Source organism: Leptodactylus fuscus, chromosome 2 (genome assembly GCF_031893055.1).
Source record: "Leptodactylus fuscus isolate aLepFus1 chromosome 2, aLepFus1.hap2, whole genome shotgun sequence".
In the NCBI taxonomy this organism is placed as follows: domain Eukaryota; kingdom Metazoa; phylum Chordata; class Amphibia; order Anura; family Leptodactylidae; genus Leptodactylus; species Leptodactylus fuscus.
In genome coordinates this window covers 101,643,309-101,669,326 of record NC_134266.1, presented here as the reverse complement: position 1 = coordinate 101,669,326, position 26,018 = coordinate 101,643,309, and the positions used below count along the sequence as shown (strand labels likewise).

General features: G+C 41.6%; 1 protein-coding gene across 1 annotated transcript; it reads right to left on the bottom strand.

Annotated features, from left to right (window-relative positions):
- Positions 1 to 411: 411 nt before the first annotated feature.
- On the bottom strand, positions 412 to 26,018 carry SARS1 (seryl-tRNA synthetase 1). The gene is made up of 11 exons (XM_075264302.1): positions 25,775 to 26,018; positions 22,325 to 22,395; positions 17,329 to 17,409; positions 16,368 to 16,526; positions 13,661 to 13,804; positions 11,759 to 11,914; positions 6,750 to 6,971; positions 6,029 to 6,158; positions 5,213 to 5,370; positions 3,851 to 3,980; positions 412 to 772 (listed from the first exon to the last, which is right to left on the bottom strand). Exons 1-11 carry the CDS (start codon positions 25,908 to 25,910, stop codon positions 624 to 626), a joined length of 1,536 nt encoding a protein of 511 aa, XP_075120403.1. The 5' UTR covers positions 25,911 to 26,018; the 3' UTR covers positions 412 to 623.

Below are 26,018 nucleotides of genomic sequence, written 5' to 3'. Positions count from 1 at the left end.
CATGTAAAAAATTGCAAGTTTAATATAGTAATGTATCTGAAGCTCTAATTGAAGGGAAGTGTGGGAAATCATGCCCAAGTCATTAGGTTTATCTCAGACGTTTTAGGCAAAATACTCCCCATGTACAAAGAAATTTTTATAGTCTCTGACAAGAGCCCTTTCACTAGGAAGTGGCTGTGCAGTGGTTATAATACTGAACGTGGGCACTGTCTTGACTTCTAGCTGTTTTTATGCTTTAACTAGACCAGCAACAGAAGAACAACATATTGAAGTACACTTTTTTTTTCAATGTTTGGACAGATTCAGAAGGCCATAAAGCAATTGCATTTTAGTGTTCATTATAGAGTCTCAAAGCAGTAACAAGTCTAATACAATAAACACAATGAACTGATGAGGAACGGCACATTTAGATTTGTTATAACCTATTTATTCCATCTCCCTATGCCACTGTATTCAACATCATTACATACTTTAGTACATACAAGTGTCTGTATTTTCACTGTAGAAACAGTTTGAAGACCAGTAACAGTCAAATACAATGCATCTGTAATTTTCAGTAGGTCAATAATTAGTTGATGTTGAGCCACAATTAGCACAGTTTGACAACCACAAGAATGGATGGCTTATGAAGCATTGCTCATGTCCAAAGTCTGCATCTGAGATTCTAAAGCAGAATTTTGACTCTTCTTTCCTCCTTGCTGTTTCTTTTGCTTTTTTGTTTGTTCCTCATCAATTGGAGCTGGCTTTACAAATTTGATCATTTCTTTTAATCCTAAAGGGAATGGAATTTTATTAGAATAGAAAGTATTACATACATTTGACAAAATAAGTATTTGATACACTCGCAATTTTGCAAATTTTCCCACCTACAAATAATGGCGCAGTCTGTAATTTTTATCATAGGTACACTTTAACTGTAAGAGACAGAATCTTTAAAATTCAGACAATGTGAGTTTCTGGATTTTTTTTTTTTTTTTTTTTTAAATAATTTGCATTTTATTGTATGAAATAAGTATTTGATACAATAGAAAAACAGAACTTAATATTTGGTACAGAAACCTTTGTTTGCAATTACAGGAGGTCAAACATTTCCTGTAGTTCTTGATCAAGTCTGCACATATTGCACTGGATTTTGGCCCATTCCTCCATACAGATCTTATCCAGATCTTTCAGGTTTTGGAGTTTGCGCTGGGCTACATTGACTTTCAGCAACCTCCAAAGATTTTTTTAATGGGTTCAGGTCTGTAGACTGGCTAGGCCACACCAGGACCTTGAAATGATTCTTACAGAGCCACTCCTTAGTTGCCTTGGCTGTGTGTTTTAGGTCATTGTCATGCTGGAAGACCAAGCCACGACCCATCTCCAATGCTATTACTGAGGGAAGTAGGTTGTTGGCCAAAATCTACCGATACATGGCCAGAGTCAATCTCCTTTCAATATGGTGCAGTCCTGTCTCCTTTGCAGAATAGCACCCTCAAAGTATGAAGTTTCCACCCCCATGCTTCACAGTTCGGACAGTGTTCTTACAGTTGTACGCGTCCCTTCTTCCTCCAAACATGGCGAGTGGATTTGACACCAAAAAGTTCTAATTTAGTCTCATCTGACCACATGACCTTTTCCCATGACTACTCTGGATCATCTAGCTGGTCAGTGGCAAACTTCAAATGGGTCTGGACATGTGCTGAGCAGGGGGACCTACAGAATTTAAATCCATGACAGTAATAACGGTAATCTCAGAGACTGTGGTCCCAGCTCTAGTCAAGACATTGACCAGGACCTCCCGTGAAGTTCTGGGGCGATTCCTTACCTTTCTCAGAATCATCTTTACCCAACGAGGAGAGATCTTGCATGAAGCCCCAGACCAAGGAAGATTGATAGACAACTTGTGTTTCTTTCATTCTGTAATAATTACACCAATCGTTGCCATCTCATGAAGCTGCTTACCTACTGTCATATACTGTAGACCATTCCAGCTTTGTGCAGGTCTACCATTTTGTCTCTGGTATCCTTAGACAGCTCTTTGGTCTTGGCTATGGTGGAGAGGTGTGAACTCCTGTCCACACACAATCTCACTCAAACAGGTGCAATTAATACAGGTAATGGATGCAGAGTAGGAGGCCTTCTTAAAGAAAAACTAACAGGTCTGTGAAAGCCAGAATTCTTGCTGGTTGGTAGGTGATCAAATTTTTATTTCATGCAATAAAATGCAAATGAATTATTTAAAAATTATACAATGTCTTTCACAGTTGAAGTGCACCTACAATAAAAATTACAAACCTCTCCATTCTTAGTAGGTGGGAAAACTTGCAAAATTGCCAGTGTATCTTATTTTACGCACTGTAGTTACACAAACTTAAAAATACATAGGTTCATCAAATTCAAGTTATTAAGTAGACAACACATCTTATTTAGAATGCCTGTAAATTTAAAGGGGTTGTCCAATTTCTGGTATTGATGGCTTACCCTTAGGATAAGCAACCAATATCAGATCTGCAAGGCTCTGACAAAAGGGCTCCAAGTATTGTTTGCATTCTGGTTCAAGCCTGTCAGGATAGTGAAAACAGCACTGATTAACTAAACATTTCACCTGCAGCAGCTGACCATGAGTGATAAGAGGTGTCCTCAGAGGAGAACCTCAAACCCTCTCCCAATTATCAGTAATTACTATACTATAAGTAATATAGCTTTTGAACAGGGGCTTTCTTTATGAGATAACTCCTAAGTCCTTACTTCTGGAACAGCCAAGCTAAATGACCTACTAATGGCTGAATCCAACTACTACTAATCTAATACATATTGACTTTTGATCACTCCATTCCTCCAGAGACTCTCCTAACTAAGCATCCAAGGACAGGATCTGCTACCTCCTTTCATACATGATATTTAACTTCTCCTACTCCTAAAATAAATGGTTCTCCATGCTTTTTCCGTTAGATTCCCAAAAGGCTCAATACGTGATCCCCTGCTCTTCTCCATCTACACCTTGACAATCTAATCAACATTTGATCTTCAAAACCATCTACAAGCAAACGTAACTCTTGATTTCTTTACTCCTAATCTGAACACCTCGCTAGCCCTGTCTGTCATCTCCTTGTTTATGTCTTACTGAAACTAAACATGGATAGGAGTGACCTTATCATCCACTGGCTCCCATGCTAAAAATATATTTATTGTTAACATCCCATACTTCTTCAATATGATGCAAGTGTGTTGCCTAGGAGTCACATTTGACTCGGTCCTCACATTTAAAGGGGTATTTCAGCTCCTTTTTTTTTTTTTTTTTTTTTATTGAACACCTATCCTCAAGATAAAAGATCAGGATCTTGTGACCCCTTCTGCTAGGTGTCTGTTTACATGACACTGGCTGTTTTATAACAATGTAATGTAATTACAGGCTGGTCTCACGGAAGTGAAAAGGACGATATTGTAATTGCAATATCATATCATAAATATTTCATAAATGCAACAAAATGGCATGTGATTTAACACAGTGAAGTAGTCACTTTGTTCACATAAGTGTTTCAATTTATTAAAGCAGCCGGTCATCATGAGTCCTGGGTGTCAACCCCCACTGATTTCTAATGCCAACGTTAGGTCATCAATAGTAATAAAAAAAAAACAAAAAAAAAAAAAAACCTGAACTCACAACCGCACTGGAGTCTCCAATTTACATGACATTTACTTTTTCAATGTTTCGATTCAGAACCTGAATACAAACTGCCACTTAAAGATCGTTAGAAAATAAAAAGGATCAAAACAGCTCAAAGCAAATCTTGCTGAAAAGTGGAAAAGGATATAGCAAAATATACATGTTCAACAATAAACAAAGATAAATATCTTTCAAACTCACCAGGAGGCATGTAATCTCTTAGTTTTTCTGGCACAATAATGCCTTCATCAGTTTGGTAATTCTCTAAAATTGCACAGATGGTCCTTGTTGTAGCACACATTGTAGCATTTAACATATGCACATACTCCACCTGCAACAATATTTAAAATATTTAGTAGAAATTACACAAAGTTTAGAAAACCTAATCTTGATAATGCTTTCACTATAAAACTGACATAAGAAATTTTTTTTAAGATGAATGCAGAGTAGTATTTGCTATTTGGCAGCTCTAGCCAAAATCTGAAAATTCCTAAAATGCACATGATTAAAATGTCAAGAAGATCTATCAATTATGGTGCATATAATACAGTGTGGGATACTGTGTGGGAGGCCTACAGTGGAGCATATGATACTGTGTGGAAGCCAAAAGTGGAGCTATATACTGTGTGGGGGCCCAAAATGGAGCATATAATACTGCATGGGGGCCACTGTGACGCATAGAATACTGAAAGGGGTTTACTCTGGAGCATATAATACTGTGTTTGGACCACTGTGGAGCACATTGTACAGCCTGCACATGCCCACAGGCCACAAGAAAATGGCCGCTTACTTAATGTGTAAGCGGGCATTTTTCTTGTGGCCGCAGGCTCTGCCCGAGGCCTATAAGTTTGACTGCCTGCGCCAGAAGAAGACGCGAGAAGAGGACATTCCTGAAGAAGATGGAGGCGGCGCTGGAGAGTTCTCTCGCAGCATTGGGGACGCCCCCAGTGCTGTTTGAGTGCTGGGGACTGCCCCCAGTGCTGCGAGAGAACTCATTTGCACACCGACGGTGGCGTGGAGAAGACATCTAAAGGTAGGAGAAGAATAGCCTTTCTTAAGGCTATTCCTACATGTCAACAAGAAAAAAAAATATTTTAATGGTAGAATCCCTTTAATGATAGCATCATGAAGAAAAACTTGTCCCACAAACATTAAAACCTCATAAGGCTCTGAGTGTGGAAAAATAAACCAGTTAAGGGAGTCAAAAACTCCGGCGGGAAGAGGTTAAAGTAGAAGAGAAAAAATCCATTTTTCCAATTAAAAATCCACATATACTGCATAAATAATAAAATAAATATATATTTGATACTTTTAACTACCTGAATAATAAAGTTAAAATGATATTTTTAAGCAACAGTGAATGGGCACTACCATTCCTCTTTTAAATAGGACATGTGCTTGTACAGTATAAGACTGTCCAGTCAATGCGGTCAAGGACATACTTTTTTGTCAAAAGGAATGTTAACGCCCCACTGATTTATTTAAGGCATTACATTAGTTTAGATTTCATAAGGAAAATAAGAATAGTATAGGCCTAAATTTGTAATTTTCTTATAAGATTACCTTATCCATCATCTTTTTTGTTTGTCCATAACGAATACGTAGCCTTCGAGCTTGATAGTCAGTACAGTTGGAACAGGACACTAGCTCTCTAAAGGCACCAGAGCCTGGAAACCAGGCTTCTAAATCCAGCTTCTTACTTGCTGCATGATTTAAAGAACCTAAATAAAATAAAGTAAAAAATGTACTGTCAGAAAATTAGGTGTTAATTTAGTTTTGTACTTTAATTATTAAGGGGTTTAAAAATAGTAGCGTTTCTCTTATTTTCTACCCAAATAAATAAAAACATAACCTTAAAATGTCTCTGTTTTCAAACTGGCCAGTAGTGTACACAAAATTAGATTTTCCTTTTTTTGTCAGTTTTACGCTAGGTTCACACTAGCATTCGAGTCCCCAAAGGATTCCACTAAAAATAGAGAGTCAAAGGTCCCGTAAGCTTGAAAATACCCACTTAAAAACCTGAACTTTGAGGCTTCTTTTCAAGCAAAAGAAACAGTATGAATTCATATCATATAAAAAATACCAGCCCTTTCCAATTTTACATATAAAGATAAGGAAACAATAACACATAATTGGTATCTCCGTGCTTAAAAATGCCCAAAGTATTTACCTCATACAGTGCATGCTAAATTGAAAACAAAACCACAATAAAGCCATTTTGTACCCCAAAGCCATCCTCATACAGCATCGTAAAACAGAGATTGAAAAAAAAAAAAAAAAGTTATGGGTGTCATAATATGGCAATGCTATGCATATTTTCAAGTTAAATTTTTTTTTCAATATAATAAATATCTATAGTATGTGCAGTAGTGGGCATACCTGATACAATGTTGACAATACGGTATGGAATGCCCAGTGCTTGGTAAAACGCTTCTGCTGTCGTAATCATCTCTTCAAACAATTCCCATGATTTGTTATCATGAGGTGATGCATAAACAAACTGCTCGATCTAAGGTACAGATGATAGAGGAAGAAAAATAGATTAAATATATGCTAAATAACACTTAAATGAAATATGACAATGACCAAGACTACAAACTACTGGTTGTCTGGCTGGTAAAAAATGTCTATAAAAAGTCATACAAACCAAGGCCTGCCGATTAAGTTTCCTGTACCCACACTAGCTGCTCTATACTTATAGATACTCTATACTTATCTAAGCATACAGAACACTCCCACATACTTCAAACTATACATTTATCCTAATTATCCTCCCCTTCTGTAGAAATCAGTCTTGGGACGTATCTCCCAAGCCCAATCTTGTATCATCTTTCCCAGATATATTGCTGTACTAACATGCTACACACTTAAGACATTTAGCCTCATGATCAACATTATGGGCTTAAAACTGCTGAACGCAGATGAAGAATCTGTGGCTAGAACCAATGTACCCTTATCTGCGCCCCTCCTGTGGAGATGAGGTCCTGGAGTCTCTTGGTTCCCATGGCTTTCTCCAGAGTTATACTGCTAAACTACAGTATGGGATACAATGAGTACAGATAGAAGCAAGAACTACATTACACCCTTGGCTTTCAATTACCTTCTCAAATTGGTGCACTCTAAAGATGCCTCGAGTATCCCTTCCATGGGAACCCACTTCCTGACGGAAGCAAGTGGACAGACCAGCATACCGGATCGGTAAGTCCTCAGGCTTTAACCATTCATCACGATGCAAAGCTGCAATTGGTTGTTCTGAAGTAGCAATCAAATACTTTTCATCAATGGATCCATCATCATGTTTTTCACTTCCCTTTCCAATTACCTAATAGAAAAATAAAAGAATAGCAGATATATATTTATTTAAACTGTATTGTTTAACAAGACAGAAATTAAAAATATTTAACCCCGTCCCGAAATGTGATGTACATATACAGCACCATAGGGAAAAATTTCTCACACAATGCCCTTCATGTATGGTAGAAGATGGAATCCGCTCAGAAGTTTAGCTGGCATCATAAGCAACAGGGTTTAAACTGCAACAGCTCAAACCATTCTGCAGCTTCTGTGATCAGAGGCAACAATTACAAATCAACCTGCAATTAATAAGCCCTATCATCTCTCTATTGACTGCAAACTCAAAAAATTATGGCCCTCAGAAAATCAGCAAAATGTTAAATATACAAACTGGGTATCACTAGAATTGTACTGAGCTGCTAAATAAAGTTAACATGTCATTAGTACTACATGGGGAACGGCATAAATACAAAACACACAAAAAAAAACCACTAACATTTTTGATTTTTTTTAGTCACTTTGCCTCCCACACAAATACTAAGTGATCAAGAGGTCATATGTACCCCAATAAAAACATCAAGTCATCCTGCAAACATAAAAAAACCCTTTACATGCCAAAAGATGGTTGTTACAAAACAGTGACACAAATACGATTTAAAAAAAATAAAAATTAATAACAAAACATAACAAAAAAAATCTGCAGTGCCATCAGATAAAAGTAGTAAATACAAACATTATATAATTGGCTCTTCTAGTATAATAGTACTGACTAACAATGAAACAAACATATTCACAATTTGGTTGAGTGATGACAAAAATAGGATTCCTAATGCCTAAGCTTCTGAGGCCTGGTTCACACCTGTGTTCGGGATTCCGTTCGGGGGGTCCCCATGCAGATTCCCCAAACGGAATACCAAATGCAGATGTGAACCGGGCCTGATTTGTAGCCCCTTTGCTTCTTCTCAAAACATTTTTAAAAAGTGATCAAAAATCTTTATGTACCCCCGTAGTACCAAAAAAAATGTAGCTGATCCTGCAAATGACAAGTCCTTATCCAACCTCGTAGATAGATAAATAGAAAATAAAAGTGTTATGGCTCTCAAAATATGGAGGGGGACAAAAAAAAAGGTATTGTTCCCTGATGTACTCTGCCCAACAAACCAAAACAGAGCCCCACAATTTAAACTGAAACACTAGTAAAACCTAAAAATTGGGCAGTTATGACCCAAATCAAAATCACGATTAATTAAACTCCAAACATAATTAATAGTCCTTATTACACCTACTCTAAGGGATATAGCTTCCAAATCTGGTTCAGATCTCAAGGGATTCCACTGTGTCTATCATAGATCTCCATGTGTACTGTAGATCTATGCTATGATAGAAAAAGGGAGCTGCAGCCCCTGCCCTGCATAGATCACTACTTAGAAGACGACGAAGGACCTTGTAGTGACGTCATTACAGGGACAAGCCAATCACTGAGCAGTAGTGACATCATCAGAGGTCCTGTGCCACTAGCAGGGAAGAGACAGAGGCCGTGAATCGAAAACAGGAGGAGGGACTTACATAAAAGAACTCTAGCGTGAGTTAGCATGGAAATCAACGCCAGTTCCTACCTAGCGCAGATTTCCATTTTGCCACTGGGGCCTCAGCCACTTCATAATTCTGTCTTTCCCTGCGTCAGTCTGGCCTTTTATCAAGACTGGTACATGATACGACAGTGTTAATAAATTTCCCTGAGTGAATCTAAAGTTTCTCTGCGGCTCGGTAAACCTTCCCAAATGTAATACTGCATCTCCTGGTAATAGTCCCCCAAATAACTAATATAATTTATGTGGGCGGGCTATTACCTGTAGACGGGCTCTATTACAGTTACAGAGCCATAATACACCCCTACATGAAGAATAACCCCCTCCCTCCCCCATAAGTGACAAAAGCACTTTTAGGACACTATTATATTAATAGTGTTCAACAACAGTAATAATGCCTCTCCATTTGTAACACTATTACTTATATAGGCAGACTATTACCTGTGGGGGCCACTAATACTGTAATAGTGCCATAATAGTGCCCCTTTACAAGTAATATCCCCTATGTAATACTCTTACTGAACTAATGCCTCCCCACATACTGATCGCTGAACTGTATATAACATCAGGGGCGGACACTGAAAGCAAAGGGCCCTCCCTTCAAAAATAATAATGATGCTCAAATATATAATGGCATGTATCTGCGCACGCACGACATTGACTCATTAGAAACATAACAGAAAGCACTCATACATGACACATGCCACACACATTAGATATATGATGCACAGACACTTGCTCACTCCCTGGAGCATATTTATTAGGCACTGTACGCTAGAGTTTTGACATACAAAGCATAAAAAGATGCAATTTTTTTGTGCAAATAAGTGTTGTGCAACATTTTTACTTATGCAGCACCTCTGCCACTTGCCTGTAACTGCATGTGGCCCGGAGCTTAAAAATGTCAGAATACTGGCATGTGTTGTAGCTGAAATTTATACCTGTACTCGACTGGTGTAGATTTAAAGAAGTCCTATGACATAGGCAGTATTGCATACCACTAGAAAGCTAACTGTGACCTGAATTTAGCACACTCTCAGCTTTCCCAGTGTGCACACCATTAGTTTTGACACAGACATCCCTCCATTGTCAGAAGGGCGGGCCTCACAGCTGTGTCATCACTGGGCGGCAGTACCGAAACTAACGGCACCAATACCTCCAGCACAGGGCGCATAGCAGCAAAGCTGACAGTGCACATTATTCAGAGCACTATTAGCTTTCAACACCAAATTTACCAAAGCTTTGGAAAAATTAGGTATTTTCTAAATGTAAATTTCTGTGCTTTTAAGGCGTGGAGTCTTTCTACATGAAGGACTAACTACTATAGTAGTTATAACTGAAGATTCCCTACGTCTTGTCTTTTTTTAGCCCCCCTCCCTCGTCCTTCTGTTCTCTCCTTTTCTAGGTTTGGAGACTACAGCTCTGCTCCTACTGAACATTGGCTGGTGAGGCTGGACCCCATGGCCTTTTTCAACACTACCTGTCTGGATCACTGCTCCCCTTGGATGAGATCTGCATCGCTCATAGCTGTCATGTCTATGCATGGACCTTATTTCTAAGTGTGTAACATTTAATGTCAAGGGCCTGGGCTCCAACATGGTCCTGAGGGAACGTGGAATGGTGTTTCTTCAGGAAAAGTATTACAACCATTCAGGAACATTTAGCTAAGGTAGCGCCCTATAGATTAATGCAAGATTTTCAAAGAAACCTAAGGCATAATCTGGGAATTGCCAGACCAGAATAACCACTCCAAAAGGAAGACATTTAATTGCCAGAAAGAGTGCCCAATCTGTACCATTAAACTAAAATTCAGAATGGGGTGGAATTAGAGAAAAAAAGGGATTTTTGTGTACTCACCTGTAAAATCCATTTCTCGTTGTTTCACTGGGGGACAAAGTACCTTGGGGGTATAGACCTGGTCACAGGAGGCGGAGACTAGGAAAAAAAAAAGGCAGTTGGCCCCACCCACACAGGCTATGCCCTCTCACCGGTAGCACACTCAAGCAGTTTTGTACCACAGCAGTAGGAGAGAGTCCCAAATGAAAAATTATACATGAAACCAATAACCACCAAAACCTAAACTCGTGAAGGAGAAAAAAAACACAACCCTGTGCAAAAAACTTAATATGGGTGGACTTATGTCCCCCAGTGAGACAATGAGAAAAGGATTTTACAGGAGAGTACACAAAAATCCCTTTTTCTCGCCTATTTCACTGGGAGACACAGCACCTTGGGACGTTCAAAAGCAGTTCCAGAGGGAGGGAACAAAACAGACAACCTTGTGAACAATCAGCGCACCGCTGCCTTCAGAACCTTTCGATCCAAACTGAATGCACATGGAGAGGGGGCATTAAACTAGGGGGCAGATGGAGGGTGACATTAAACTGGGGCAGCTGGAGGAGGATATTAAACCATGGGGAGGGGGGGGTAGCTGGAGGTGGACATGTCTGCCTCTAGTTGCCACAAGTTTAATGTTCCCCTCCAGCTGCCCCACTTTAATCTCCCCTCTAGTTTCTGCTAGTTTATACTGGGGCACCAGGAGAGGGACTTAATATTGTGGGACATTTGGAGGGAAACGTTATAATGTGGGGGTGTATAATGTACGGGTGACTGTGGGGCACGTGGAAAAATTGAGAATAGGCGGAGTCAGCGGAGAAGTGGGTGGAGCTATATTTGCCGCTGTGCACATGGCCCTCTAGAACAGTTACAATTTCTCATGTGGCCCCATGGGAAAATTAATTGTCCACCCCTGCCCTAGATAAAGGAGGACTCTCAGTGAATTTTCTTACCTAGTGCCATATGGGTATACTTACCATCTTTACCTTGAGTTATGAATTTATATAATACACTAAAGTGTAAAGGTATTAAAGCATAAACTACATAAATGAGGTATAGTAGGGTATATTGTACCCAACCACATAATATAGGTAAAATAACACTTTTACTGCAACTGCAGTTTTTTTTGCAGATCCACCCCACTCTGAATGATTTTCTAGATCCCTGCACATCACAAAAAACATTAAATTGTACCACTGTCATGTACAATTCGCCATGCAAACATTCAAATCTTGTACAGTTCTGTGAACGCAGATATGAATTTGGGGAAATATATTTGGGGAAAAAAAAAAAAAAGGGCACCAACAGTACATGGGGTACTGTAACAGTACATTTCCAAAAACTCTGATGTAATTATGCCATTTCCACCAGATCATGCACTTATACACACCTTATACAGTTCCTCATCAAATTGGCTTAGCTGAGCTACTTCCTGCATGATATCTTTCCTCATGAAGAATGGAGTATAAATAGGGATGTAACCTTTTCCAGCTAAAGTGTGAAGTGCATACTGGATAATAGCTTGCTCCAAAAACACTAATGGACCCTACAGAGAAATAGGAAATAAAAACACAAACACATTTTAGATAGCATTTTCTTAAGGCAGGATTTTTGTTAAGTGACTATAGCTTAAAGGTGATGCTCAGACAAATATGAACAACCCTTTTAACATTTAAATCTGTTTGAGGCAGTGAATTTTTTTTTTTAAAGAGGACCTTTCATGGTTTGGGGCACAGGCAGTTCTATATACTGCTGGAAAGCTGAAAGTGCACTGAATTTAGCGCACTGTCGGCTTTCCCAATCTGTGCCCCGGGTAAAGAGCTATTGGTCCCGGTACCGTAGCTATTTACAGTCAGAAGGGCGTTCCTGACAGTCAGTCAGGTACGTCCTTCTTCAAACCAAGCCTATCCCGCTGTGCTGTGTGAGCGGGGAGGAACGCCCGATTCCCTCCTGGTAATACTCGTCTATGGACGAACACTGTGAGCAGAGGGAGGAAGCGTTCCTCTTCGCTCACACAGTACAGCGCGATAGGCTCCATCCCCCGAAAACGCCACCGAAACTGGCGAAAGTCTGCTCCGGCTCCACTGCAGGACCTGGGATGACGTCATCCACGGTCTTTCAGCTGTGCTCAGATAGGTGCGCACCAGTCTGGGGGGCATCCCAATGGCCGATGTGCGCTCCACTATACATTCACTAGGTTCAGTGGGTGTGGGCGCCGGATTCAGTGCGAGCTGGAGAACATAGCGGCTGCTCGCAGCTCCGGCTCGGCGCGGCCAGCCCGCCTGAACTTTGCGAAGCTCAACAAGTCCAGCGGCTGGGGACAGTCTGCGCCCCTCACACGCTGCCGCCTACTTCACAGCTCAGGACCGAGGTGGACACGCGGCCTGGCTCTCCGACACCTCACAAGTGAAGCGGCAGCGGCGACTGTGTGAGTACACCAGGGAACTGAAGGGTATAGGGCTGGGTGCCCAGCCAAGGGGCGCAGGAGTGGCATTTAGGGGGCCATAGGATCAAGCAGGAGGCAAGTGCAGGGGATAGGGGTTTTCGGGGCACGAGACCACAGAGCATTGGGGGGTCACGAGGGAGGAGTTTGGTAGGTGCGCATGGGAGGACAGGGCAACGCAAGGTGGTGTTGCTAAGGGGAATTTGGGGGCCAGGCCGGGGCTGCGGGGACACGGGGGAAGGATTTGGGGGGCCCACATGGGAGGAGAGAGCCGCAAAAGACGGCTTTATGTGGCCCGGGGGGGGACTACAGTGCCGTGCGCTGGTGGAATATTCTTTGGAATAATTCACAAGTGAGTCCAGGCTGTGTTTTGTTTCATGTTTTTTTGTTTTCCACTATGGGATATTATACCATGTGAAGGTGCCACTATGGGACATTTTTCAGTAAGACTGTGTTTTTGAACAAAAACGCAGACAATTTTCCAATAAAATGCACCATGTCAACACAACTATACCTCGAAGTGAAAGTATCAGTGGCCTATGACTGGATGCAGCTATAGCTACATCCAGATAGTTTGTTACTACACTTTCATTGCTTCTAACACGAAAGTACAGGTGTATGCTGAAAATAGCAATAAACGCACGCGTCCAGAAGCATCTTGTGGTTTTTTTAAAAACTGAAATCGGTACTCCATACAAAAAGAGGTTGCCTACTGGAGTTTTAGCATAAACTGGAGACCATTTAGCATTCTTTACTGTTTTTTTTCGCAGGCTTGCTAAATGGACACCTGGTCAGTGTAGTTAAATACTGACAATTTGCAGGTATTAAAATGCATATAAAAATACTCACCTTAAGAAAGTACCCTCTGCTACCGGCAACAACTGCCCCTTTTTCTCCTTCAAAGCCATCCACCATAGTTACAAGATCCACATGGGAGTATTTCTTTTGTTGAGTGCAATCCCCTGACAATCGTTCCACTTTGTTATCTTTATCCTAAAAGAAGCAAACCATCAAACCAAAAAGTCAACTCAGTTTCAAAACACCAAAAAAATTAAAACCATAGTGGGAGTCACACACAGACTAGTCCCACTTGGGCTGTATTTGCTCGTGGACTGACAGCATGTCAAACTGCTAAACCACAGCAGAAATCCAAGGCTTAAATTAGGACCAGTGTGCATTTGTGCCATATGTACATGCCCTAAATTAACTTTCCTTTAACCACTTCAGTACCGGGCCAATCTCTCTGGTTCAGGGCCAGACACATTTTTGTTTTTTTTCGTATGTGTGTATTTTTCTGTTACCTCATCAGGAGCATGCCCAGGCGTTGTAGGGAGGTCATACAGGCATGTGGAGGCCACACACACTACTGAGCCTCATTTTGACATGTTTTAAGGACATTACATGAAAGTTGGATCAGCCTGTAGTGTGTCGTTCTACTTTAATTGGGGGGAGACTCCAAATCCAGGCCTCCATTGGTTAATAAATTTGATTTGCATTGATGATTTGCGTGTGATTTTGTTGCATCACATTCAAATTTGTACAGAACAAAGTATTCAATGTGAATATTTCATTCAGATCTAGGATGTTATTTAAGTGTTCCCTTAATTTTTTGAGCAGTGTATTTCAATCCAAACATTCCCCTATTTATTTTGGTTGCCCTTCATTGCACTCTCTCTGTCCTGAAATTATGCACAATAGTTATCGGTGGCTGTACCAGTGATTTGTATAGAGCAGGAGTCGGCAACCCTTGGCAAACGTGGATAATTTGCTGGCACAACAACCAGCATGGGACCTGCATAAAGATGGAGTGTCCCTTCAGTGCTCTCTTAGAACTGAACTATAGGACACTCCCCCTTCCTCTTGCTGCCCTCTCTGCCTCCAGTGAGCCCAGGAAGCGTTGCTCATTACGGTACAGCAAATGGACCCTGCCTGCTACAGTGATGAGCTCCTGCCGACTGCTGATGGAGCTCTTCTCCTTTTCTTTGCAGGATGAAAAGTGAAAGTAAAAAAAAAAGCACCAGGTCCAGCTTGGGTTTTCTATTCCTGTTAATGTCAGTCATTTGGAGTTATTAATGTGAGGCACATGGCGTTAATAAAACTAGATTAATAGCAATTAACCCCTGTGTGCGTCACATAAGGGTTACTAATATGTGAGATATGTGGAGGTACTAATAGAGGGCCTCAATAATGAAGATGCTTAATTATTACCTCTATGTCTCTCAGATATCAGTAACGCATACAGGCGTTAATGTGAGGTACATAATGAGGTTAATTTCTATTAAAGAGGACCTTTCATGTGCTCATGTGCTTTCAAACATACTTCCAGTTATAAACAACTTTTCATAAATGAATAAAAAACAGGTGAAAAAAAACCTTGTAATAGATCTTAAGGAGATCTGTTACCTTCCCCACCTATTAAGCTGTTCTCCTATTCCTTATCTGATGGTTTAGTTTGCATTATATCAGTCAATCTTCAGCCTCACACAGAGGTCTAGAGAGTGAAATTCTCCTGTTTCTGGTTATTTGATAGTATTTGTGCTCTCACAGCCTCTTATCTACAACCTAGCAGTGTTAAAAAAATAAAAATTTTTTAGCAAGGAATAGCAGCAGCAATTGTTTTAGTCTTTTCTAATTCCCCTCCCCTCTTCATAGACTAATATGGAAAAAGTAACTTTCTAAGGGGGCGTTCACACTACCATCTAGATTCCATCTTGAGAGTGTCCATAAAAAAAACAAACAAACAAAAAAAAACCCAGCACCTAAAATAACCGCCAAAAAAGAGCAGTAACAGACAGTGCCGATGCCTTGGTGTCAGTTTTTCTTTTTTAAACTGATCCGTTAAAAAATACACGAAAACTGATACAAAACCCATCACTTAAAGAGGACCTTTCACCGATTTGGGCACAGGCAGTTCTATATACTGCTGCAAAGATGACAGTGCGCTGAATTCAGTGCACTGTCGGCTTTCCTGATCTGTGCCCTGGGTAAAGAGCCATCGGTCACGGAACCATAGCTCTTTACAGTCAGAAGGGCGTTCCTGACAGTCTGTCAGGTACGTCCTTCTCAACAGCAGCGCCTATCGTGCTGTGCTGTGTGAGCGGGGAGGAACGCCCCACTCCTCTCCTGATAATACTCGTCTATGGATGAGCACTGTGAGTAGAGGGAGGGGGCGTTCCTCACCACTCACACAGCACGATAGGCGCTGCTGTGGAGAAGGACGTACCTGACCGACTGTCAGAAACGCCCTTCTGACTGTAAAGAGCTACGGTACTGGGACCGATAGCTCTTTACCTGTGGCACAGATCGGGAAAGCCAACAGTGCGCTGAATTCAGCGCACTGTCAGCTTTCCAGCAGTATACAGAACTGCCTGTGCCCAAATTGGTGAAAGGTCCTCTTTAAGGCCCATTTTTGTCCGTTAAGTTTCAGTCTGTTTTTGTGTTTATTTGGTTGTTATAACACTGAATGACATCAGGAAGAAGGAACCATTTTCCACTTGTCATACACAAAACCACATAGACAAACAAATAAACAAAAATAAGAATATAAATTGCACACCTCATCATTACTGATGGGAACACTTGGATGCAGCAGGTTTCCTATTTCTCGCAGACACTCAAATCTTGCACTCTCTAAACGTAAACGCTCTGCGTCTGTTTCTGCAATTTTTTCATCTATTATAATCCGTAACTTCTTGATTTGTGTTACTGTCAATGACTGAAAAATAAAAAAAATTACACAAATTAAAATCACTTAAAACGAATGAATATTCCAGCAGTCAAAAGCACAGACAGTTATCCCCCCTTCTGCACATGAGGAATACATTGTTATGGGAAAACACTGTTAAGTATTTTATAAGACATAAAAGATATACTTATATACTTCCCTCATGTAAGAGCTTTAACACCTGTATAGGCAATATAAAATGAACAGAAAAAAACAATGTCTAGTTGTAAGTCAACTGATTGCAGCAAGTACTTCCATCCTGCCCTATATGTAGTAAGGCAGGTATAGAAAAAGAAGACCTGTACTGATATTTCCATTTTACTTAATGCTTGTATTCTCTATTAAATAGGGATTCTGGTGCATATTGTCCTTGATCTATGCACTGCACTCTTACGAATATGTCAACTCATCTGGACTTCATGGGAATCACATGTTTTTCAATACCCGTTGCTGCTACTGCTCGCTAAATCTGTAGATCAGGCACCTAGCAGCAATCTGGCTGATCAGGCCTACTGGGCATGAGTGACATCACCCTCACAGTCTCCTCACATCACAAGGGAGAAGTCAATCACGTCCATGAAGCATGATGAGCAAGATGCTATGGGTACTTAGGTTGATTTGCATTTACTTTTTATGCTTTCAAACAAAAGCAAAACAGAATTACTTGATCCTGCACAAGGTGGGACCAGTTTACATTGGAAAAACCACCTGACCAGTCCCCTTTAACTCAGATAGAATGTAATATAAAAACAAAGCATGGCCTATAGGGTATGTGGATATAAGGTAAACTTACACTTAATATATCTGCTGTTATTTCCTCCACATTACATATATCGCCTGGAAGAATGTCAGTGTCACCAACAGGTTCTTTTTTCTGCAATGACAATGAAAAAAAGTTAGCTGTGATCACTATGAGGATAACGCAGTATCACTGAGCTTGGGCAATACTCTAATGCGCCCCCAACCAGAGTTTGTATCTACTACACAAAAAGTTAATAATGGGATAGTCTATAAAGGAAAGGCCAAACTCTTGCTCATCTTTAACTCTTTTTCTAAGGCCCTCATTCAAAATATCCATTTATTGCTCTGGGATGCGAGGAGTGGTGTCAGATTCTAATACGCCATTCTATGCAAGAGAATAGTTCTTATAATAATCGATATTCGTAATCACAATGTTTCCCCCTTTGTAAGGTTTAATAGTTATCCCCTCTTCTAGTTACGAGAGTTTGTTACACTGTTAATTCAGGGGCCATCAAATTGTGATGAACAGGGTTATTCACGCAGACATTTATTGATGAGGCTGAGGAATTGACCAATAGGTTTCTGGAGAGAAGTTTTCCCAGCATGTAGTTGTCTCTGCTAGAAAAGGGGCCGATAAAAAAAATATTTTCCGTCAGGATCTCCCTATTCTGAAACAAAGAACTAACAGGGTGTTTTGCCAACTACTTTAAAGGGTCGGGTACGGCTTTAAAGAAGGCAACTCTGAATGCTATATTAATTTTATTATATGGAGAATCAGTGATCACATAAAATAAAAGAAGATAGTGTGATATTGCATACACTTTTGTATAATACAAGTTACAAAGGTTAAGTACAAAGCTTCACCAGGAATTATAAGCATCTTCTATCCGGCATCAGCTGGGAGAGGTGGGCCAGCGAAGACAGAGAGTTCCTGGGATCCACACTGCACCATGGGCGTCCCCTTAGCACGCAGGTCCAGACTTCTAATTTCAGAGCAAACTTTCTCAGCTTATATCTTATTTGAAAGCAAACGTCTGCGTAACCAAGTGCTACGCACACTAATACATCAGTATTTTTCCAGTATAAGGCCTCCCCCCTTCGAATGGCCAATTCTTCAGAGGTTAACCTGACACTGGAAAAAGAAAACCTTCATCGGATGTTGAATGCTCCTGGTACTAAACACACCTGCATTGCCATCAACCATTGTTATATGGTACAGCGTTCTCTTAACAATATTATGTGCGAAACATTGATAAGAGAGCTATGCGTAAATATGCACTGTCTCTCACTAAACATTACCAAGGGGTTACTTCTAGAGGATAAAACTCTGACCATGGTCATGTGATGAGCACACAGGTGCCGCTTGTTACAGTCACAGGACAGTATTCAGACAGCTGCCTGGTAATGGTAAAAAGTCGGCCTCGGCTTATGCTCGGGTCATTACGGTAATATAGTTGCAGACCCGGCATCCAGACCGGCATAAAGACACCGGGAGGGGTGCGGGGCCGCAGCATCGCCACGCTCATAGCAGGAGCGTAGCGATGCTGCTCATTTCAAACTGCAGAAGTACTTACAGTACCTCTTCGAGCAGGGCCGGAATACAGAAACCCCCCCCCCCCACACACGTAAGCCCAGGCCCGCACCCGACATGTAGCTGCGTTCCGGCCCTGCTAGCAGAAGTACCGTAAGTACTTCTGCAGTTTGAAATTGACAGCATCGCTACGCTCCTGCTATGAGCGTGGTGATGTTGCCGCTCGGCACCCGCCCCGGTGTCTGGATGCTGGGTCTGTAACTATAATGGCGCCGCTCTGCTTCAGAGCGGTCACCATACCAACCAGCACCTCGGAGCTCCCTACAATCATGCCTGCAATCAGAGATTGCCTGCAATCGTGTGGCCGGCCGACGGCAGAAGCGCTTCTGCCGGGAATTCCCCTCAGCGCTCCTGCTGCCAGTCAGCTACAGTTCTCCTTCAGGTCCAGTCGGCTGGGGATTCTGTTCAGAGCTCTAGCTGGGGATTCCCTTCAGAGCTCTTGCCGGGGATTCCCCTCAGAACTCCTGTACAGGCTCCCCTGCTGAGACTGAGTCCCCCCCACCCCACCACACACACACACACACACACTTGGAATTCAGCCTGACTACATCCAGGCTAAGTATAAGGTATCTGCACTGCTCACATTCCGTTGGGAAGGGGTTAATAGGAGCACTGCAGATACGCTATATTCAGCCAGGCTGAATTCCAAGTAGAGGAACAAAAAAAAAAAAAAAAAACCAGTCCTCAAGCTCAGGGAAGGGGCAGACAGACAACCAAAACACCCCCTCCCCTTCCCCAGCACCTACTGCACCCAAGAACTCCGAGCATTTTAATTTTTGAAATTTTCCAGTAGCTGCTGCATTTCCCCCCTAGGCTTATACTCGAGTCAATAAGTTTTCCCAGTTTTTCGTGGTAAAATTAAGGGGGGTCGGCTTATATTCGGATCGGCTTATACTCGAGTATTAGAAAAATGCTTCACAGCCCTAGGTGTTGTTTTACGTGGACCCAATGTGTATGCAGGAAAAATTATTCCATATACTGGCACTGTTGCACGAACAACCTAAAACCCTGCCGGTGCAGGTATTTGTCCAACAATCCCAAAGAAAAAAAGGTATGAATTCAGCATTCAGTCCAGTGTGATATTTAAAAACTGTAGTACTTTAATAGTCCATCTTAAAAATTGGAACATATACAGAAACCAGTGAAAAAATAGAAAAACTGACACAGCACTTACATGACAATGGTTACACGAAAAAACAAAAGCCGCCTACGCGTTTCAGGGCCCAAGCCCCTTCCTCGAGTATATACGGTAGGTTAATTTTAACAGTGAGAGATAGAACATCAAAAATGAAATCCAGAAAAATCATGTTGTATAAATTTATTTGCAAAGAGAAATAAGTATTTGAGCTCTCTGGCAAACAAGACTTAATACTTGGTGGCAAAACCCTTGTTGGCAAGCACAAAACATTATGTTTCCACCTCCATGCTTGACAGTGGGGACAGTGTTCTTTGGGTCATAGGTAGCATTTCTCTTCCTCCAAACACAGCGAGTTGAGTTAATGCCGAAGAACTCAATTTTTGTCTCATCTGACCAATCTGGATGATTGTAACAGTATTTAGGAGAAGGTGCTGTAGTCAGATGAGACAAAAATTGAGCTCTTTGGTATTAACTCAACTTGTCGTGTTTGGAGGAAGAAAAATGCTGCCTATGACCTAAGAACACTGTTCCCACTGTAAAGCATAGAGATGGAAACACTATGTTTTGGGGTGTTTCTCTGCTAAGGGCACAGGACTACTTCACCTCATCAATGGGAGAATGGATGGAGCCATGTACTGTAAAACCCCGAGTGACAACCTCCTTCCCTCTACCAGGACATTAAAAATGGGTACTGGCTGGGTCTTCCAGCAGGACAATGACCAAAAACATATAGCCAAGGTAACAAAGGAGTGGCTCACAAAGCAGTACATTAAGGTTATGGAGTGGTCTGGCCAGTCTCCATACCTTAATCCCATAGAAAACTTATGGAGGGAGCTGAAGCTCCGAGTTGCCAAGCAACAGCCTCAAAATTTTAATGATTTAGAGATGATCTGCAAAGAGGAGTGGACCAAAATTCTTAGGTGTGCAAACCCAAACAGCAATTACAGAAAACGTCTGACTGTGGTGATTGGCAACAAGGGTTTTGCGACTAAGTATTAAGTCTTGTTTGCCAGAGGGATCAAATATTTATTTCTCTCTGCAAAATACAAACAAATTTATAAAATTTATACAATACAATGTGATTTTCTAGATTTTATTTTTGATATTCTCTCACTGTTAAAATTACCTTACCCTTAAAATTTTAGACTGTTCATGTCTTTGTCAGTGGGCAAACTTACAAAATCGGCTAGGGATCAAATAATTATTTCCTTCACTGTATAAGCTCAGCTTATTTTCAGAGAAACACAGTATTATAAAATAAATGAGATCCTGTGAAGCCTCAGAAGGGCTTCAAACAAGTTAGAAGGTGCTGGGATTGTCTGTGTCCAGCTGTACCCAAGTATCTTGACCCTTACAGGATACTTTAAGAATTGAAGTATCACAGAGAGCAAGGAGAGGTCCCAATATTTGAGGATCAAAAAAACAATGTTAGGGTGAATTCACACTGAGTAAACGCTAGCTTATTCTGAACGTAAAACACGTTCAGAATAAGCGGCGTCTAAAGCAGCTCCATTCATTTCTATGGGAGCGGGGATACGAGCGCTCCCCATAGAAATAAGTGGGCTGCTTCTTTCACTCCGTGCAGTCCCATTGAAGTGAATGGGGAGTGCCGGCGTATACGGCAAGCTCTGCTCATGCCGGAGCGTACACGCCGGCACTCCCCATTCACTTCAATGGGACTGCATGGAGTGAAAGAAGCAGCCCATTCATTTCTATGGGGAGCGCTCGTATCCCCGCTCCCATAGAAATGAATGGAGCTGCTTTAGACGCCGCTTATTCTGAACGTGTTTTACGTTCAGAATAAGCTAGCGTTTACTCAGTGTGAATGCACCCTTACTCTTTCCTTCTTTGCGATGTGACTCCCTGCTGTCTTATGCACTTCTGACTCATGTCGAGGACTGCTGAGGCCTTTGTTTGAGCCTCAGCTGTCCATGATGTCAGTTAGAAGCACTGAAGACAGCAGGGAGCCCAGGAGAGGTGAGTAACAGGTTTTGGTTTTTCACACATTTTTTTTTCACATTTAATAACCTCACCTGGGCCTGAAGAGAACCCATAGTTATAATAGCAGTTTGATTCTGACATATTCAGTGTGAACAAAACTGAAGGTAGAACCTCACAAATATTGTATTGACCGAAATAAAATGAACAAAATCACTTCAGTTATCCTGGATGGTGTTCTGTTTCGGTTATTTTCCGAATAATCTCCCAGCCCTATCATGAATGCACTAAATCAAAAGTTTATGCCTTTTAAAATGTAACCACGTCTACGTTTTCAGTTTCAAATAAAATGACAACATGCAAGGGCTACTTTCCACTTACCTTCATTTTTTCTCCAATGCTTTTGCTGCACAGATTCTTTGACTTGTTCAAAGCATCTGCCTGAAATCTGCCTAGAATTAGAAACATCAGAAGACATTTAGCCAGTATTGCACATGCTTCACACAATTTTTTTTTCAATTTTATATTGGATAAAAAAAAAGAAAAAAATCATGGATAAAATGAATAAATCAATGGGACTGAGGGCTCTGCTCGCAAGATCTTACAATCTATGAGAAACCTATTAAAATACAAACTCCTGTGGGAAGAATTTTTCATGTGCAGAATGTTTGAAGTTAGGTTTGCCTGACTGTAAATGTAAGGCCTCATGCAGACGATCAGGTTCCCACCCAATACAACAGCCAGATGTTCCATGACAAGGGTGAATAGTAATGGGGAGAGCAGAAAGCCCTGCCTAGTCCTATTATAGTTATACAGGGGAGTTATTATATACTGTCAGGCAGTTTTCGCCTAACCAATATTGCTGCTCAGTAAGGCTGCTTGCACACTACAGTAACACTACAGGGATGTGGATTCTACAGTTCCATAGATTTCTATGGAGCCTGCAAGATTCACAGCTTTGTGCACAAAGAAGTCTATGCAACTGCCAAATCCATGGCCTGGAGGCCCGTGAAAAATACTATAGTGTGCAAGCAGCCACTAAGGATACCAGACGTGTTTTTTCAGTGCATGTGTATATGATCTGTGTATATGTATGCGTGTGTGCATGTATGTGTGTCCAAGCGTGTGATCCATGTGTATGTATATGTTCATGCACGTGTGTGGTCCGTGTATATGTATGCGTGTGCGCACGCGTGTATTTGTGTGTGTGTACGCGTGTGATCCATTTGTATGTATGCGTTTGTGCATACACGTGTGTTGTCCGTGTATATGTATACGTGTGCACGTGATCCATGTGTTTGTGCGTGCGCAGTGCAAGTGTCCATGCATGCAGTAGTTGTGTGTGAGTACACATGTGCTCTGTTCGTCCGTGTGTGTAGTGTGCATCCATCTGAGTGTGTTTGCGTGCGTGTGTGTGGTATTTATGGGGTGATGTTCATATGGTGTTTGTGAAATGTTTTTGTGTTGTGGTGCAGCAGTGACTCTTTGGCGCCGTCACTATAGTCCGTCCCCGTCAGTCGTCACAACTGTTCTTTTTCCCTCAGCACTTTCGCTTTCACTTTTCCCCATTAAATGTATAGGGCCTAATTTTGGGGGCCCTAATCTCATGATGGGGGGAGGCTAGCGGAATGTAACGTGTGCAGTATTCTGCTCCTGTGGGTAGAGAGGGGGTGTGCCAAATTTCACCCAAATTGGGCGAGAACTGTGGATTTGTATACAACAGATTTTGATGTCCAGGCAAAACTGGACAACCCCTTTAACTATTTTCTAATCAGCCAGGACAGACTGGTGCTTCTGCTGAATAGGTCTGTTCCAGAGTTCTACTAAAGTCATTGATTGGCCTCACCAGTCACTTGACCGCTGAGGCCAATCAGCAGCCTCAGGAAGAGACCCATGATGTCACAGGTAGTGCCATCGCAATTTTTTTTTTCCCCAATGCCACCAGCTGATTTAAAAGTTAAATGGGTTGTCCAGAAAGAAATGGACAACCCTTCTAACTTTTAAATCAGCCAGAGGCATTAGAAAAAAAAAATAATGCCAACTTACATGTCCCCGATGCTCAGGTGTCCTCCCGTGAGTCACGTAAGGCCAATAAACGAAGGGCCTGCAATGTCACTACTTGTGACATCATGGGTCTTATTCCTGAAATCACCGACTAGCCTCAGCGGTCATGTGACTGCTGAGGTCAATCAGCAGAACTCAGGCAGGGACCCAGGAAAAGCCAGAGCATTGGGAACAGACAAGTATGCAGTTTTTTGGGGTTTTTTTTATTTTATTTTTTTATTGTTTTCAATGCCCCTGGATGATTTAAAAGTTAAAAGGGTTGTCCATTCTTGCCTGGACAACCACTTTAAGTTGCTAAATATGTTATCAGGTATGTTTCTCAAGTAGCACTCACCAGATTTTAAAAATAGTCTCCTGAAGTCACATATTTGGGAAAAAATATGTGGCTTTCATTCAATTCATTGAAAAGTGTGGAAAAAAAAGCCCCAATATCTTTTATTAAAGATGAGCGAGTACTATTCGAAACTCCAGTTTCGAATAGCACACACCCATAGGAATGAATGGACGTAGCCTCTTCCATTCATTCCTATGGGTGCATGCTATTTGAAATGGCCGTTTCGAATAGTACTCGCTCATCTCTATCTTTTATATGTCCCTTATTGAATACCTTGGAGGAAGGGGATTCTAATTTATTGATCAAGTCATTTTGGGGATGTTCATTCTGTTTTTGGCTGTCACAGTAGCTGTAATGACAGTATGGTGTCAGCAAAACAGAAAACTTGGCCTTCAAAAACAAGTTTGCACACCCACTCATTGCAGGCTCTCCTGTAGGCCCACATAATGTAGAAAATACTTAAATGTGGTGTCTATAAAAACTGCAGAAATAAGAAAATATATTTTAGAATATTTTTTACAATTTATTTTTTTGAGATTATGTGTATGACTGTAGGAAGAAGCACTTTAACTTTTTTTTTTTTTTTGCCCTTTTTCCAACTGATATATTTTAGGCCTGGTTCACCTCTGCGTTTGGTATTCCTTTTGGGGAGCTCCCAAACGGAATACCGAACGCATTGACAAGCGGTGAGCTTATGAAAGCACACGGACCTCATAGACTATAATGGGGTCCGGGTGTTTTCTGCGCGGTGTCTGCATGGAACATGCGGAGAGAAAAGTACTTCATGAACTACGTTCCTCTACGCATGACTCGTGCGGACACCGCGCAGAAAACACACAGACCCCATTACAGTCTATGGGATCTGTGTGTTTTCATTGCTTACCGCTTGTCAATGCGTTTGATATTCTGTTTGGGGGGTTCCCGAATGCAGATGTGAACCAGGCATCTGGTAAAGGTAAAGCATCTGGTATGGAAGTGGTTAAACAGAAGACAAATCGTAGTGTGAACGGGACTGATGCAGCACTCCACCTTGTATCACCTCATATGCAGACATCTCTTTACATTGAATATTCCAGTATATATTTCGGCATAAGCATGTGTAGTTGCAGCAGTGTGTGGGATTAGCCTCTGTATAATATCTCATAGGTTTGTGTGACTGAGCTATTGCTTGTGCTCGCGTGTTCTAGGAGACGTCGCAGTAGTTAGCCACGCCCCTGCAGTCCGCTTGCAGTATGGTTGCATCAGACGTTGTGCACATGGAGTGCAGGATGACGCCGGTACAGGATGACGCCCGGCATCGCCTATAGCCAGCACACTAATGTGACGTGAGGGTCACCAGAACGGCACAGCGCGTACAAAATGCACGATCTATAAAGACTGATCTACGAGCCTACACGGACTGAGCAGAGAATAAAGGCTTCATTGCTACTCACATTTTCTCCATGCTGTATCTGCTTCTAATAGGGCGTCTACCAAGCCTGGGTCCTTAAATCTCTTCCTCTGCGTCTCTCTGACCAGCTCAGGGTTCCCGCCCTTATCTTCACGGAACAAGTCTAGCTCTAAAACCATGATGAGATCCGCACTCTAGCGACACACAGTCCGGTGACAGCGGCTGTACAGTAAGCACAAGAAAGCAATGAATCCCGGAGGCTACAGAGCGAGTCACGTGGGAGAGGG